This window comes from Fundulus heteroclitus, chromosome 18 (assembly GCF_011125445.2).
Source record: "Fundulus heteroclitus isolate FHET01 chromosome 18, MU-UCD_Fhet_4.1, whole genome shotgun sequence".
Classification (NCBI taxonomy): domain Eukaryota; kingdom Metazoa; phylum Chordata; class Actinopteri; order Cyprinodontiformes; family Fundulidae; genus Fundulus; species Fundulus heteroclitus.
In genome coordinates, this window is record NC_046378.1 from 30,221,298 (window position 1) to 30,239,393 (window position 18,096).

The window sequence follows — 18,096 nt, forward strand, 5'->3', positions numbered from 1 at the left end:
CAAGATGTTATGAAAACTATTTAGAATGAACAAAAATGAAAACCTTGATTTTGTTGCCCTCAATTCTGCAGAAATATTTAATGATTGTGCTGTCTGTGCAGGCACTTCATGACATGCAGAGGAGGTCTTGCAATTATTTGAATCAGGTGAGCTGGAACAGAGGCACATCTAAAACAAGCAGGCCAGGGGTCCCTGAGGACCAGGGAAGGGAACCCCTGGCCTACACAATCATGGTGAAGACTGCTGACTAGAGTATTTCATCAAAGTAGACTTACATTAATGGAAAGTTTAGTGGAAGAATAAGTGTGGTATAAAAAGGTGCACCAGCAACAGGGTTAACCAAAGCCTAGAGGGGATTGTCAAGCAAAATCCATTAAAGAATGGGTGTGAGCTTTCCAAAAAGTGGAATGATGGTGGCAACAGCACATCAGGATTCACAATGCACCAATAAATTCTGCATTCCTGTTGCCAAAACACTCCTAAACCAGAGACAACATCAGAAGTGTCTTGCCTGAACTAAGGAGAAAAAGAACAAGATTGATGCTCAATGGTCCAAAGTATTATTTTAAAACGAAACAGAAGTTTGAATTTAATTTGGAAATCAAGGTACCAGAGTCTGGAGTATGAGTGAAGAGACACAGAATCCACATAGTTTGAAGACCAGTGTAATGTTTCTGCTGGCAGTCATTAGATGGGGTGTCACGTTAGCCACTGTTGTTGGCACATTGGGTTTCTTGAAGTCCACAGTCAAATCAGCAATTTACCAGGAAGGTTTAGTGAAATGCAATCTTCCTTTTGCTAACAAACATTATGGAGATGCTGCTTTCCTTTACCAGTAGGATTGGCATCTGCCCACACTGCCAAGGGTACCAAAAGCTGGTTCATTGACCATGGCGTTACTGTCCTTGATTGGCCAGCAAACTTGCCGGACCTGAACCCCAAGAATAATCTATAAAATATTGGTGGTGGGCTCCACACTTAGTTAGATGTCACTTGAGAGGGGGCAGCCCAAAACCAACCCGACAAAAGGAGAAATGAGAGAATTTCTAAATGTGACCTGGTAGAGACGTATCCATAAGGAAATGCAGCTGTGGTTGCAGGAAAAAGTGGTTTGACAAAGTATTAACTTGGGAGTGTGGGGGGGGGCATATATAAATGAATGTCACATTTATTTGATTTCTATTATTCAAAGTTTTAAAGCCATAAACTATTTTCCATCCACTTCACAACTATCTATTTTTATTGCTTTATCACAAAAAATATCAATGAAAAAAATTATAAAAAGATTTGATTAGAATGTGTCAGAATGTGGAAAAGCTAAATGCTGTTACAAGGCACTCTAAGAGAAGCTGAGTGACATTGGTCATTCTCTGGGAAGGAAGTGTTATCTGTAATTTATGAAACATGCTTTGGTAAAGCTTTTTAAGGCTTGGCGAATACATGTATTTTACTTCTGTTTGGATAAATTTCTGTAGTTACAGATCCAGATTTTTTTTCAGAAGTTGTTGTAGATTATGCTCCATCTGAGGGAGCTTGAAAGCAGTATGTTTGTCTGAGCGATTTGAAAGATTAGAATTTTTGCTTGAAGCTGTTTCTCTAAAAGGATCAACGAGTGTTGGTTTGACAAAACATGGAGCAAAACGAGGAGTCAGTTTGAAAATACACTGTAGTGGGCAAAACATAAATGAGCATATGAACATCATAGAAAAACTCTTGTTTTGCATTGTATACTTGTATACAATATGTGTAAAGCTCTTGTATGCTCTTGTTGTATACAGGTATTGCACATTAAACAGTAGGGGAGACCGGGGCTAGCTGTCACATGGGTAAGTTGTCACATAGCAATTATCTTCTCCATCAGAGGGTGCAACCAAAAAGTGGAATACTAGTTTTCTTCCTTGGCATGGTCAGGTCTCACGGACTGAGTGAGAAGAGAACAAGACATTGTAAGTTGAGATGAGCACCAATTGACCATTTTCCACTACCCAAAGTAAAAAATATGCACTCTATATTTTTTTAAACAACCTTCATTCAGATAAAAAATTCTAGCAGTTATACATATGGACTTGTTAAAGTAGATATTAAGGCATCCAGTCATAGCTCAGTCATTGTTCTGATTAAGCCTAACATTAAGATAGTGCTAGCATTGGCAAACATGGTCAATTGGGGCAACTTGTCACAGTCCTTTTGGGGTAAGTTGTCACATGTAATAACTTACCCCAAAATGTTAATTTTCAAAAATAATTTAAATCAATACATCCTAATAAAAATGTTACATTATTTTTACAGAAAAAAAAGAGCAACTTAAAAGAAACGACAACGTGAGAGAGAAGATGGTCAGGAGTTATAAAAGAAAAACAGAGCATGGCCGTGCAGCACCTGACGTGATGCTGAGGGCAGTCAGGCAGGTGACCCTAGTTCACAAGTCAAACAGGAGTACAGCGAAGGACTTTAATGTCAATTACTGTACTTTGGGGTGATACTGTAAAACCTTTACATCAGCGGAAATTCATGGTCAGACAGCTATCAATTAATGTTTCATAATATTTAATTATATTTCATGTTATTTCATATGATGCATGTGCTCCTGGCAATTCAATCTACATAAGCTATGCTAAAACTGCAACTCAGATGAGGAGTCTGACTCGAGATTTTCTTCTGTTCTTTTGTTTGTATTCAAAGTTAAAGTGTCAGTTTTGTAATGCATGTTGCATATTATTTAATGTTATTTCATAAGTAGTAAAAGTGAGTTATTGTCATTTTTTCACTTAACATTAAAAAATAGCAGCAAAATTCATTTTGCCCTTATTTTATTGGTTGCAAAACCCCGTGTGACATCTTACCCCATATAGTGTGACAACTTACCCCTTGGAGGGGCACCTTGTCACATGGTGACAAGCTCCATTAGATCACTTATAACTCTGCACAGGAATAAGATATGAAATATACCCGAATACAAAATATATACCTGAGACTTTGGTCTTTCATCTGGTACATATGTTTTTTATATATGGTGTTTTGATTCCAATATTTATGTATGAGTGTAAAAAGTGTGACAACTAGCCCCAGTCTCCCCTACATATTTGAAAATGAGTTGTGGTCCTGATGCAGCCAATTAAGTGCTTCATTCGTCACATCAGATTTGTTTGTGATAGAAGACCTCAAATATTTGGTCTGTTTATTATAATTTTTCTTTGCATGTGTGGAATATGGCAAAGCCAGGAGAACTCTCCAAGAGCTTCAGAGATCACTGAACCGACTCATACACTGAGAAGAATTGTGTGGAGGACTATATAGATTTAATCAAGTATTGGGAAATAGAGAGAACCATACGTGTTGAAGCTGATGTTTGAATGTCATTGGACCTTCAAATTTACATGTTCTTGTGGTTGTAAGGACCCACATGCAATAAGACAGTAGACTTTAACCCGCATATTAATGTTTATTCAATTGACTTACAAAACGACAACAGGCAAAAGAAGAACTGTGGAACATCTAACTGGAACAAACTAAGCAATAAAGATAGGGCCGCATGAGAAACAGTATCGAAGGAACACCAACTATAGCTTTAAGGTTAGCCAACAAGTAATGTTGGCATGGTATCTACTGATAAGTTGATGTTGAAAATTTCTTTCCTTTAAGGACAAATGATTTAAGTCATTTTTCTTCATTTTTCAAAAATATTTTATTTGATATTGATCCAGGTACAAGGAAATTAAAGAGCATGGATTTATTTTACAGGTCATGATAATGAAACTGTAGGAGTTCATTTTCTTGATTCACTCTCTTTTTGGCGAAGAACATGCAAGTGAATACAGAAGGTGGCGTACAGAGAGGAAAAAATAAAGGGAAAAGGAGAACCGTACTGTAGAAATGCCATTGGATTTGGAGCGTTACCTCACCCCATGCTGTACAGGAAAGATTTCACCCAACAACTTTTACTTTTTGTCATTTTAAATCCTCTTTTATAGCAAAAAGGAAAGACACAGATAGGCTACAAAGAACCAACAATATTGAGGAAAATCAACGAAAGAGGTAAAGCACTTTCATCCTTCAAAAAAGACATTTTCTCTTTTGTTTTGACAAGCAAATTTTGTTTTTACTCCTCGTGGTGAGAGGTTTTGGCTCGAGAAGGGCAGTGCAGTGAACATGCAAGACGAAGAGTGACTTGGACGACGACTGACCCGCCATATCAGCATCCTCTCTTAATGGCCTCGCTGCTCAGCTCCGAAACTAAACTTTCCAAGGTACAAATAATAATAAAAAAAACACATTTTATATCTCACAACTCTTTATGCATATTTCACAATATACCTTTATTATCATTTTAATAAATACAAAACGACACTGTGATTTAAAAGAAAGAGTATTAAAGACGCTAAAACGCATTAGACATGAGAAATATCAATCTTAATTTGGTATGTTCTTTTACTGACATCTTGTCTTAAGGTGGATGAACCAGCACATCAGGATCAAAGTCCACAGCTAAAAAAAACAAAACAAAAAGAAAAAAGAATAAAAAAATTAAAAGGGGGACAGATTCCAACATGGGAGGGAAGTATTTCTCAATGAAAAAGGGATGGAATAACTAAGTGGAGATGTGTATGAATATATACATATATATATATACACATACATAAACACCACCAGAATGTAAAATAACCTGAGATACTCTCTGCACCTCATTCCCAGAACACTGGCCACTGGGTGGATCATTTAAAAAATAAAATAAGATACGACAATATGTCACGACAACAGTACAACATCATTTGATGGCCTTTAGCCCCCCCACCCCCTTTTATTATCAACATTAGCAGTACAAAAAAAGACAAAACAAACAGTCATTGAACCACAAAAATCCTGAACATTACAATTGAAAAACATTGTTGTAAGCAGCGTTTTGGAGTCCATAAAAGGCATAGAAAGAAACAAGGTTAGCTTTCAAAAAGGGCGTTGTTGGAAACAATGCATCGAAAATCAGATATTGTGAAGTCAAAAGCGGTGTATCGTAAGAGTGCGTCTTGGTGGCAGTCAGGCGGATAAGAAAGTGTTTTTGCTCCCCACTGTGGCTGTAGACATGAAGGCAGTGGAACGACTGACTCACATACAAGGCCTTTAATACATTAGCTCTCTCACCCAAATCACCATCGATTCTTAACAAAGTTTCTGACAAGACTGTGCTGATCGTACTTGCTTTGGACACTGGTCATTTTGCCCTTTTGCCATTTCCAACTTTTTTGGGTCAAAAAACAAGTTATAGCTTTCTTGGGGACATGGACCAATACCAGTATCACGGCCTACCAAGGTCTCAGAAAGTTACTGTTTCAAAACCTCATTAGTTGCCTAATCATATTTCCACAGTTTAAAGTACTGTTGAAGAGCTTACAGAGAATGCACTGGAGAGACCCGAGCTGTCTCCAGCTGTATGGCACACAGAGCACCATAGTGGTTCCCCTCGTACATTTTACATTTTATGTTGCACACTGCCTGTCAGCTGGCTTACAGAGACATGCAGCATTTTCCCATGCCTAAAAAAAAAACAAAAAGTTGGCAATCTGTCTCGGCATCCAGACAGATTGCCCATGATAGTTTGTATGAACTTGTTGATTTTCTGGAGCAGGACAAAGGTTTATGGATTTTTAAAGAATAATAACAATTACCTTATAACCCTGAATCATTAAAAATGCTAAATAATTAATCATTTAGATAAAGTTAAGCTGCAATAATTAAGGTATATTATTTTAGCAGCAGTTGGATGATTTATTTGCTTTAATTTTTTATGAGAATCAACTACTGTATGTCTTGAAGCTCTTTTATAAAGTTAACATAATACTGTGATATGTTTACTTAAGGGAATCAAAAAAATCATTCAATCACACAGCCCCATGCCTAAAGTTAACTGGACTAATCAGTCTTCAGAAAATAGTTTAATGTTCAAATAAATTAAACATGAGATTTTATGATTATTTGCACCTGTAATTTCTCAGAATTGTTAACTAATGGCAGAATAAACTGATATGCAATAGGGACTTAGTCGGTAATGAAACGGTAACACCTGGGCACAAAACTGTGGTAAGAATTGACGAAGGGGCAAATTGACCATATGTTTCATATCTGAGGCACCAACTTTTATTTTAACACCTGTTTTATTGGGTCACATAAATACCTTGGCTGTTCCCAGAAGAACAAAATGTTGTTGTCGTCATTGAAATTATTGGTCATTACAGTTTAAACAACTGAAATAAGTACTTAAATAGCAAATAAATTTAATAAATAAAAACAAAATTTGTTGAACGTAAATAAAACTTAAACAATCTAACTCAGCTGATATTTAAAAAGGTTTAACTGGGTTTGTAATTAACAAAAATAAAACTCTGTCTATGACAAAAGGCCCTAATCTGCCTCTGAGTGCTCTGACTGGATGTCAGCCATATTACAACACTTGTTCTATTAGACAATTGTAGCTTTATTGTGTAGGAGCATGAAATCACTTTTGTGAAATGATTTAGGCACTAAACCATGAATATAAAAAGGAGAAAGTATTTTTAAAGAAAAATAAATTAGTACCTAACCCAAAACAATTAATTACCCAGACGTTTTCATCTGATCTCAGGCCTTGTATCTCCGCTTTGCACCTTCAGGACTAGTGTCTGCCACTCGGTTTGTCTCAACAGTAGAAATGGGTGCTGTCTGTGAGAAAAGCATTACTCTTTAATATCTCTCTGTACACTAGAATATAATTTTCTTCTCTTTACTTTACAGTACAGAAACTCCTCTTCACATATTCTTCCGGTTCTTCATGTCAGCAGGAGCTATGTTTTGTGCTTATCACCAAAAATTGCAGTGCAAAAAACAATAATTAATAATATTATTAATAATGATAATCATAATAATTAATGGTAGCTATTGACAAACAATGGATAAAAAAAAAAACAATTATCTCATGGCAAAAAAAGCCACTTAATTCACATATAGTACAAATAACCAGGTAAAACCCAACTGTTATTGTATATGGAAAAAAAAAACAAAAAAACTTGAACTCTAATAGGTTTGCATAGCAATGCAACAACAAGTCAAAGAAGATATTTACAGGCAACAAAATTCCCTTTTCCTGAAGGGTAGGTACAACTACGTTTTTTTCCCCCACATAGATGTTTTAATTCTCTTAACTTGCCTTTTTTAATAAAAAGAAAATTACAGTAAGGTAGGAGGTGGAAAATCTTTTCTTGAGGACAAAACTATTGTGAGATGTACAGAAGGTTTGTGTCTTTACATCACATATACAGTTCTGTGAAACTGCTTGTCGCTGTGGTTCTCTCTGCTGCTGCGTGCCTTTCCTCTGAGAACGCACAGGTATGGATAAAGTTCATTGGCCCAAACAGGAGGGCAGGCTCCAGTTTGTAGCCATGTGGATCACTCTGTGGAGAAAATGAGAATGGAAGAAAATGTTAACGTGGTCAAGAAAAAGCCAACTCACGATCTGCAGTGAAAATGTTAGCATTTCTTTTCATTTTGATTTGTTCTAGGTTGGAGCCAACACGCTAGATACAACTAAAAGTTGTGGAGCAAACATGATAGCGGCATCAACACGTTGTGGTGATCATTTTATTCAGCAGAGAAAGGGAAGCAGGTCAGTTAATGTGAAGATATTAGTGGCTAAGTGCACTGCAAGCATGGAAGAAAATCTGACTTTTAGATCTTCTTGAGTATTGACTCAAAAGGGGTGAACACAATTTCGCTTTTCAGATTTTCATGTTAAACATTTAAAAAAAAAGTTTAACTTTTTCCTTTCACTTCTAAATCACGCACACGTTTCTGTATATCAAAACAAAATCTGAACACAAACATTAAAAAATGAACAGTTGTTAAGAAGTTACAGGTTTTCCAACTATTGCAATACGCATACATATTTACATTAGGCATATGTAAATAAATGTCTGTAAACACTGGTTTTACGATCATATCAAAACATTACTTTCTAAATTTTGTACTATTGTAAAAGAATGGTGCTAATGTGAACAAAATACTTACATAACTCTCCATGTCCATTGGCCCCAAGAAATTCTGCATGCTCTGTGGCAGTCCACTGTTGTGGTTGTCGCGGACCGTCAGTCTTGCGTGGCCCCGTCGAGCCCTTGGAGGAGGTTGTACCAGAGGAGCTGTGGCCTCCAGGGGAGGGGAATGATGGTTTGCTGTATGGCAGACATCCATCCTCTAAAAACAAAACACAGAAATTTAAACTTTACATTTTAAAATGACTTGCATACAGCAGAGAAAAAAATTAACATTTGAAAATATGTCTCAGTAAATATGGTCAAATTCATAACATTTGAATATTTTTTGAAAAGTCCATCTCTTTCAGTGACTTGATTCACCAAGTCAAGCACATTATATAGATCAATTACACAAACTAATGATTACAAGCCGTTATTTTCTTCATAATGAGGATTTTCTCCATACAGCTAATCAAATTGCAACATTTAAGATTTATCTTAAACATCACACCAAAAAACCTAAACATTTTTAACATAGATATGTGGGAATCGTGAAAAGTATATTTAATACCCACCTAAAGGTGGTTATTTAAAAAAAGGTATTTTTAATCTCAGAAATGAGCATCGTCGGCATACATATTCTAATGTATTGAATATGACTGTAAAATTCTAACAAGGCTAATCCTAACCCATAAAGATGTTAGGAACAACCAAAAAAAGTCACAAACGTGACAAAATCAATACAAATTAGTGAATAAATTAATGTTTAATTAGGAGGAATGCTACATTGACTAAATATTGAACCCAGAGAAAAAGGACTACAAAGGCAGGAAAATAGCTGAAATTGCTCCGTATTTGAAGGAACAATAAGCAAAAAATTCCTTACTTTCATTAGAAAGAACTTAAAACTAGTTTTGTGAAGATCTAAATATATCTTTTTAGATGGGATATGGTATGATGTCACACTCCATCTCTCTGTGTTGTTCTCCATTTTCTTGTTTACAAAGCCAGTCCGCCTGTGCATGGATGTATGTGCATATGAACAGCTGCCACTCCAGGCTTAGCCCCTATCTCCCCATAGAATGCTACCGCCGTGTTCACTTGAAGACCATAAGGACTCATTATTACGTTAACAAAACAACAGTCTTTGGCAAAGAAATTGTAAGATAAGGAAAGAGACAAAACAAGGATTAACATTGCCCCCGCTTTTCAAAGGTGGAGAGCATTACAAGAACAGAACCAGCTCTAGTTTTACTCGGAGCCAGCTTTTCTCCTCCAGACCGGTGTGTTACAACACAAAGTCAAGTGTTTGTTTTGGTTGGTTTTACAGTCTTGTTATACTGGGGTTGCTACTATTGTGGCATGTGGGTTAATTGTTAGAGTGTGACTAGCAATGGGCCAGGCATTACCGTTATGTGAGGTTAGTTCTCAGCTAACATAGTTAGCATTGTTTAATGCAGCCCGTTGGGTTTGAGAGCTGCCCGACCGGATCCTTGTGTGCATTCAGGGAATGCTTTTATCTTTTTCTTTTTGACAATTTTTTTTATATTGAAACTGGTCTGATGTTTAGATCTTGGAGGTAGAGAGAGGCGTGACTTGTCACACATCTTGTTTTGGTCTACAGACAATGCTCAACAGCCCACCCAATGGTGCCATTTTGCTTATTGCTTTTTTAAATAGTAAACGGACTGAACTTTTATATTTATTTTATATCTTCTAGTCCTGCTTACCAATCTTTTATATTACACTTTTGTATTGCATGTCTCATTCACACAGCGACACCCAACATTTGCACACTCATGCACGGACCTTTTAGCAACAAGTGCCTTGTCAAAGGGTACGTCATCACGTAGCCAGGGGAAGCTGGAATTGAACCCACAAGTTTCTTGTTGCAGGATGATTTCTCTACCCATTTAGCAGCCCTAAGCACAAAGGAATTGCTGCCCCCTATCTGTACAAATTAATATTAGGTGGTGTTGTTCTAATGGATGCCATATAAAAAGGTTTCTCATTACTAAAATAAGACACTAGCAATATATTGACTGAGAAAAATACTGATGTGGTTAATACTTTCCTCATACTGTAAATGTTACACATCTAATACATGATGCAGGGTGATAAAAATCAAATCTGAAGAATGGCAGTGCCAACAAGCGGTGCCAGGGCATGCTACAGTGATGACCCTCAGCCTGGCCCTCCAGCCACCAGCTTTATGAGGGGGTAAATACAACAACAGAGGGTCTACTGGCTGGTCTGGCACCCCCTACTGCAGGGCAGCACGACATTAACCCTCAGCAGGCTCCGTCATCACGTGAAATCTCATCAAACTACTTCCCACTGTTCTGCTAATGACTCTAATACAACCTGCCCTGACCTCAGATTATTCTCCTGAACATTAGTTAGGGCCCTCAATGAATGCCGACCGGGGCCCCTGTAGTGTCTTATGCTTCCGAGTTTTCAGAAAAAATTGTCTGAGAAAGCCTTGGCACAAGGCCGGGCAGCACAGCATGGAGAGCGCTAACGATCACACACATGAACGCAGACACGCACAGATGGGGTGCAGAGCGGTTGCTGTTGGTGTGAGCAAGGGAAAAAAAAGGACAAGTCGTTATAGTCCATATCAGCCTCAGAGGCCTCCTACGTCACTTGGAGCAGAGCGGCCTGTCGATGGCAACAGTTACAGGGGCAATGGGAAGGTTTAGGGAGGGCCGAGGGGGAGAATTCTGGAAACCGCAGCAAGTGGCAGACGGCGCAATCTGCTCAAGGGAGCCCAGTTTTGAAGCAGCGTAAAAGCTCAATTTTAAACAAGAGCTTACAGAAAAAAAACACACTGCAAATAAAACTGAACTGTGCCTACACTTCAGCATCATTGTTATTTCCTTAATTTCACTATAAAATACACTACTATTATTTTCAATTCTATTTAAAATTGTATGGCGCAAACTGGAATATGTATTTTCCAGTTTTTTACATGCACAAGCCTAATATGTCTCCAATCATTAACATGTAGGTCAATGGAAATGTATTACTTCAACACCTGTAACACCAATTGGTAGCTTTATCTTAAAGTCAAAAAGAGAAGAATAGCCTGAATTTCTAAAATGTTTAGGATGTCTGTTTCACATTGAAACATCGCAGCTCTAAACATCATAACATTTTTTTCACTCTATGTTACCAGTAAAATCTGACTTTTAATTTGGAGACAATTTGGATTTCCTCTGTACCTGATTTGTGGCCCCAGCGTGCATCATCTGCCCGGTCCATAGAGCCCAACCTGTCCTGAGCCTGCCGGTGATGTTCCAGGGAGGTTCGCATCTGTCTATCAATGGAGCTCTTCACGTCCTCTGGCCCACAAAGGGGTCCTGACATGGGCGTGCGCTCCAGAGAAGAAGCTTTCCTATCTGTGGGTGGTGCCATGCTGCTTACACTGCGAGCCCCTTGGATGCGGCCCTGCCCCTGACAGGGAGGAGGATCAGGGGGAGGAGGTAGGTCTTGGTAAAAAGAAACCACATGGTAGATCAGATAATTGTAAATATAGCCCGTAAAAAATATTTAATGACCTGTAGAGATATTCACAGCCCTTTACCTATATCACATTTGTTAAAATTGTTGTGGAAAAAAAATTTGACTGTCCAAGCACCGTCAACGGTGAAGACGACTCAGTGACTGAGTGAGGTTTATTGAATTAATCTTGCAAGATGAGAGCACAGTTTCAGACTGCTTCTCTGACTCAAAGAGCAAGCACAGTTTCTTCTATACTCCCAAAAGGGAGTGAGAAAAAACACTTAACCAGACAATGGTGGGAACGTCCCTTCAGGAAGTTATCTGGTGAGAATGGACTGCGATGTCTCTCACTCCTACAGCACAGATGCAGACTCAGCCCTAGCACATGACCTTCAGTGTGGCAAAGACTCAGAGGAGCCAAGTCTAACGCCACCATGAGATGCTGGCAGTATAGAACATTTTCCAAACAGTTTTTTACACTACAACCAAAAACCGCAACTTATTATATATGGGATTTATATAATAATCCAACACAAGTACTTCATAGTTTTGAAGCGAAAGGACAATTGTACACATTTTTTTAAAAGAATGTCTTATACAAAAGAGATTGAACTAGGAGTGGTATATTTCTGTATGTACCCCATTTACTTGGATACCCCCAAGTAAAATCTAGTGTGAACAATCCTGTTAATCAGAGCAGTGGCCAAAAGACCCATGACAACTCTGGAGAAACTGGAGACATCGGTAGTTAAGGAGGGAGAATCTGTATTAGACACTTCACAATGGAACACATCCTGGAGAACACAGATGTTAAAAAAATCTAGAATAAACTGACATGAACAATGTAGGACATAAAACAAACATGAGGCACAAGGTTCTCTGGTCAGATGAGAGTAAAACCAAGCTTTTTGGTGGACTATCTGACAATGACACCCCCACCACTGCTCGGCGTCCTTCCTGGCCTCCTGAGGAATAATGTAAATAGGCTCTTTCATTTTCTAAGGACCAGGAAAACTGCAAGACCTGACAATGTCTCCCCCTCTCAGGCCTGGGAGCTTGCATTGACCAATTGGCCCCAATCTTTACTGGGATGTTCAACAAGTCTCTGGAGCCGTTTGATGTTCCCTCATGCTTCAAACGTTCCACCATCATCCCGGTCCCCAAGAAACGCACCACCGTGGGGTTGAGTGACAACAGGCCTGTAACCCTGATCACTGTGTTCATTAAATCCTCTGCATGATTCTTTTTTGTAAACTTGCACTTAAAATTTCTTCATTGAGAGAAAGCGGAACCAAAGTCAAATTCCTTGTTTGTAGGCATACACTTTGCATTAAAAGATGAGGTGGTTTTAAGTTCTAAGTCAGGGGTGTTGGATTCAAATGCATGCCACATTTCTCAGATTTTCTTTGTTAAATAAAAAAAAAATACTGTATTATATTGCTCCACTTCACAATTATGCGCCTCTTTGTGTTGATTTTTTGTAAAGAATCCCGATATAACATATTGAAGTTTGTATTGTATGACATATGTGAGAAGTCAACACCAGTTCACATAATAGCTATTATGGACCCTGTTTTTTTTTTCTGAATGGTAACAAATGTTTTAGGAAAATATTTTTTGTAAAACTAATTGAACTATGTTTACGCAGTCTTCATCTCACCATCTGCACCAGCATCTCTCCGGTGAGGTGTTGTGCCTTGACTTCGTGGTTTGCGTGTGGGCCTGGTGGCCCTCTGGTGGCCCAAGCTGTGTGTGCCGACTGTGCTGCCATCTGTTGAGAATGGACTGCTGGGACGGGGCCTGTGAGACAAGCCTTTACCTGCAGGAAGGATAAGGACCAAAAAATCAGTCAATCAAAACTTAGACCCACAGTACATTTGAAAAAAAAAAAAAAGGTCATTGATGTAAAAGCAGCCAGCATTATAAAGCCCTGTGGAGCCACCACCCAGCAAGTAGAGATGAGATTGATGCCATTTAAGTCACAGGATATCAATTGAGATTGTTTGAAAACAAAGGTTGCCATCACAAGTGAAGGATGGCGAGAGGAAAAAAGGAGTACAAGCTTGCAAATTTTACTTGTCACCCATGTATTACATGTATAACCCATGAAAGCAAGGAGAGAGAACAAGGAGGACCATGCACAAGTCTTTGTGCAGATTCCAAAAAAGCAGAAAGACCAAGAAAAAAATGAAGGCAGAAACCATCAGCCAACTGATGACAGGGGGAATTATTAGAGGAGAGTGTTCCACAGCAGTAGTGGATATCCAGTTTCCACAAACCAACCTCTCTTGCTGAGGCTAGTTCCCTCAAGGCGGTAGCCTGCCTTGTCTGCAGCAGCCACAAGGGCCTGGGCAAAGCTGCAGTGGGTAAAGATGGAGCCATCAGAAGAACTGCCCAGACTGGATCTCTGACTGGAAAAAATACGTTCATCCTCCGAGGCCGAGCCCCACCCATTCACCATGGACCCTGTGGAACACCACAGGTTTCAGTAAATGTGTTTTTGGGCGTACCTTGTACCATAGGGCAGTCTTTATTACTGTTTGAAAAATAGATTTTAATTCTTGTTCATATTTATGGATCTTAGTTCCCGTTTCATTATGGTCATGTGATTCCTGCTTCTGCACAGTTTCTTTTTCACCTTGTGTTTTTTGAGTCATTCTTAAATTTTGTAACTGACTTTTTTTCTTTGGTTGCTTTCGCTAATGCATCGGTTATGGTGGAGACGTCACACCCATACGCATGCCCAGAAATTTGCCCTAAATCACTCTCTCATAAACTGACTAAGTCTATAGAGAGAAATACAGGACAAAATAATAAATAATATTCTGGTCCGCCATTTCCTCTCAGCTGCTTCTAATTAGTCAATCATAACACCTGATGCTTGTTCCAGTAATTGTCCCCCTCAATATTTACATCTCCCATTCCTTCTTTGTCAATTCCTCCTGTTTTCACCCCCTTTCATGCCATTCTTTATTCTTCTAGTTATTTCATATTTTATGCCTTGAACTTTAAATTCTGGATTTAGGATGCTGTCTAATGAGTTACAGTTTCCATCTTTACATGAACTCTGCCTTTTGCTTTCCGGTCCTCATTCACAAAACTTTACTGACAGGCACGGGTCGGTTACTAGTACGAGGATATTCCATTACTGAAAAAAAAACTGCCTTTTTAAAAAAAACAACAACACAAAAATAGAAAATTAATCTTGTATAAAATATGTAAATGTTAACCTTTTTAATTAGAGGCCAGAGGAAGCACCAAATCAAACAGAGCTTTCCCCAGCTGTTTGGAACAGAGTAATATTGTGCTGTCACTGCAACATTGTTTGCTGTGCACTGCAGGTCAGCTGGCTGAAAGCAGGGAATAGCTTTCCTGCCTAAAAAAACAAACAAATCTTGCTGTTTGGATATATTTCTGGACGGTCATGGTAACCCATCACTCTTATGTAAGCAGTGCTGTAAAACTACAGTTGGCAAGCTATGAAGAGCAAAATCGCAAAAGGGAATATATTCTATACAAGCAAAATAACTGACTGCCAAATTCAGCAGGTCTTTATTCTATTCTTTTGTTTAATGTGTATTCATAAAAATCTAAATGGCGATAACATTACAACTGTGATGCTCAATATGTTTTTGAAATCAGTAGGGATGATTTTACTATCCTACATAAGTGATTTGATCAGTGTATATTGTAATATTAATTGTTTCTGTAAGTACTGGTAAACCTTGTACCTGAGGTTCTCATTCTGTCACAATTTTACACCTGTCCATAACTAGTGTGAAGCAGAAAAGTTACTTTGTTTGAGCCACAGCCTCAGCTGCAAATACTCTTAAAGATATAAGCTCTGACAGTCTGAACACCTGCGCTGTGATTCTAAGTACGTACAGACAGATTAAGCTACTGAGTGATTGTAGTAAAAAATAATATTGAAATCACTACACCTAAATCACTTTGTTTCTGCTGCAGGCCATTTCTGTTCTCAAAATAGAGATCTGTTGTGAAGTCATTATGTTCTGGCCTGCCCCTCTTTTCAACTATTACGAACACACACTTTCAAAACTCGCAAACACATGCACACAAGCACACAGAGGAATGTACACAGTGAAACAGCAGGACTGTCATCAACTGTTTTTGAACTTCTTTTGATACAGAACAATGAGAGCACCTGTGTGGAGCCTCACAAGCGCCTCAGGTAATGTCTCATTGAACACTGGATTGAAAGAAACACCTGGTGGTATGTACAGTTTTTCGTCTTCCTGTTTAAAAATTCATAGCCACCCCTGGTTAAACAGTGAGAATATTTTAAGCAAAGAATCAGCATATAAACCTTTTTTTTGTACTTTACTTTAAAGTACTCTACTTTAAAGGGAAAATATATAATAAGAGCTAAGAAACCTAAATATCTTTAAACGTCTTTAAACTATGAAACACAAATAAATCCTGATTAGCACTGATTTATTTTTTTTATTTTTATTTTTGTAATGAAATGAGCCTTTGTAGTTGCCAGCTGTAAAATAGGAAGCACCTCCATGACATGTCATTGGTCAGATCATGTTCTTGAAGCATGTCAGTCTTTCGGGCTTTAATCAGAAAATGAATAGTTTTGCAGACAAAAACACCTTTCTTGAAGGAACACCACGAATAGATGAGCAAAAGACCACTTTTGCTACAAAAAAAATTAAAAATAAACCAGAAATGTTGGTGAGCTTTAGTATGAGCTAAGAGAACACATTTTTATTGAAACTGTTTTTATTCCCAGAGTTATGGAAAATAAATCTTGGATCAGGTATAAAAACCCTTTATTTATTTATATATATATATATATATATATATATATATATATATATATATATATATATATATACTGATCTCTCCAAAGAAGTCTTCTGCATGTTAAAGCATGACAATTAACCCCCCACCCCCCCACCCTCTCTCTCTCTCACACACACACACACACACACACACACACACACACACACACACACACACACACACACACACACACACACACACACACACATAAAAACAATGATTTAATCAATAGCTGTTGAAAGATTTTACATCTAAAACCAGGTCAAAAGGCACACAAGGAAGATGCATATGTACTGCCAGACTTATGACCACAGAATATTAGGTATACTACTGTATTTCTTTGTGCCTTGATTTTTTTTCCATGCACATAAAAGTCTAGGCCAGCACTTTAAATATAAAAGTATTCGCCTGCCAATAAAAATATGGCACTTTGGCAAGCAGAAACACGGAGAACAGTCGGCTAATGTGACAGCTTTCAGTGGGAATGGTTTGGCAGTCTTTGCTTAAGTGGCATGAACCCAAAGAGCTCGGCTCACACACTCCATCTCTCCCTCACACACTGCGATGTGATTGAACAGGCTGGTGTAACAGAGAACCGGGATGGTGTGAGGGTAAAGGTGGTTGAGACAGCAAGTGGGACAATTGTTGGAGCTATTAAAAGGTCAGTGTATTACAAAAAATGACACAATCCTTGGCAGAGCGGTGGCAAACTGATATTCGAGACAACACAACTTGCACAAGACTGCAGTGCATCGAGCTCTCTTGGATTGTACAAGCCTTTGAAATAACATGTAACACTTCTGAAATTGGGCAGAAAATTATGACTGTGGTTTATGTGTGCAGACACACTGGGGAAATCCCCCTCAAAGTTTTCCAACTTCTCCATTTGCAGGTCTTCTCATTTAAAAGTGATGGCTACTACTTCACTGGATGTAACTTTGGGAAATTGCACTTTTAGCAGCAAAGGTTGCAACAGCTTTCCACTTTGATTGCAGGAAAATTCACTCAGAAAATGGGAGACTTCTGCACAGGCTCGCAAAAGGCTGTGCATCTACTGACACAACCCATTTTTTTTTTTTTACCGCTATAACTGAAATAAGGGGGTGTAACCGCTTTGAGCACTCGGTCTTTTCTCTCTCTCTCTCCTCTCTCTGTTTTCTTTGAATTTCTTTTTTAAGAGTTTTTCCTCTGATAAAGAAAGACAGAAATTCCACTGGGTCCAATCCTCCCACAATGAATAGAGAAGATAATGAAGTATTGGCAGTGCCAGCCAAAGCACCGAGGCTTCCGAGTCCTCCAGGTCAGCAAAGAGAACACTGCCTCAGCAAATCACATCACAGACCGACTTTTAAGCTGCACTTACATCCACTCTCTAAGAACCTCTTCTGTTCTCTGAAACATCAGTTCCATTAAACTGCAGTTTGATTAAAAATGACGTCTATGTAGCTTACTCTTTACTCTTTCATGTAAGAGATCTACACAACCCGGTCAAATTGATGCTATTTTGCAAGAAAAAACTAACACCAACAAAATAAGACTTCAGAAGGTGTTCCACCTTTAACATAACCTTTATTTTTCAGTTTAAAACATATCACCTGGAGGATGTGAGGCGTGGTTAGTGGGCTCGAGGGCTGCGATGGCAGCTCAGCTGGGGGCAAATTGCTGGCTCTGGATGTGCCCACTCCCTCTGACCCCTTAATACTGTTCCTGGCTGTTGGGGGTGAGAAATTGGGGCTGGCCTCCTCCTGGCTGCTCACTACTGCGCCCATGTGGTGGCTGGTATGGG

At 38.5% G+C, this 18,096-nt stretch overlaps 1 protein-coding gene across 14 annotated transcripts in view; it reads right to left on the minus strand.

Annotated features, from left to right (window-relative positions):
• Window positions 1-3,666: 3,666 nt before the first annotated feature.
• robo2 (roundabout, axon guidance receptor, homolog 2 (Drosophila)) overlaps window positions 3,667-18,096 on the minus strand; it is a 419,069-nt gene continuing 404,639 nt past the window's right edge. For 8 of the 14 annotated variants that reach the window (XM_036149791.1, XM_036149788.1, XM_036149786.1 and 5 more), the window contains 5 exons: window positions 13,782-13,964; window positions 13,159-13,317; window positions 11,219-11,485; window positions 8,032-8,214; window positions 3,667-7,418 (listed from right to left, as the gene is read on the minus strand). In XM_036149791.1, the coding sequence (XP_036005684.1) occupies window positions 7,417-7,418; window positions 8,032-8,214; window positions 11,219-11,485; window positions 13,159-13,317; window positions 13,782-13,964 (794 nt within the window). In that variant the 3' untranslated portion in view covers window positions 3,667-7,416. The remainder of the gene's footprint in view (window positions 7,419-8,031; window positions 8,215-11,218; window positions 11,486-13,158; window positions 13,318-13,781; window positions 13,965-18,096) is intronic. The other 6 variants (XM_036149798.1, XM_036149797.1, XM_036149794.1 and 3 more) reach the window with 2 other exon arrangements.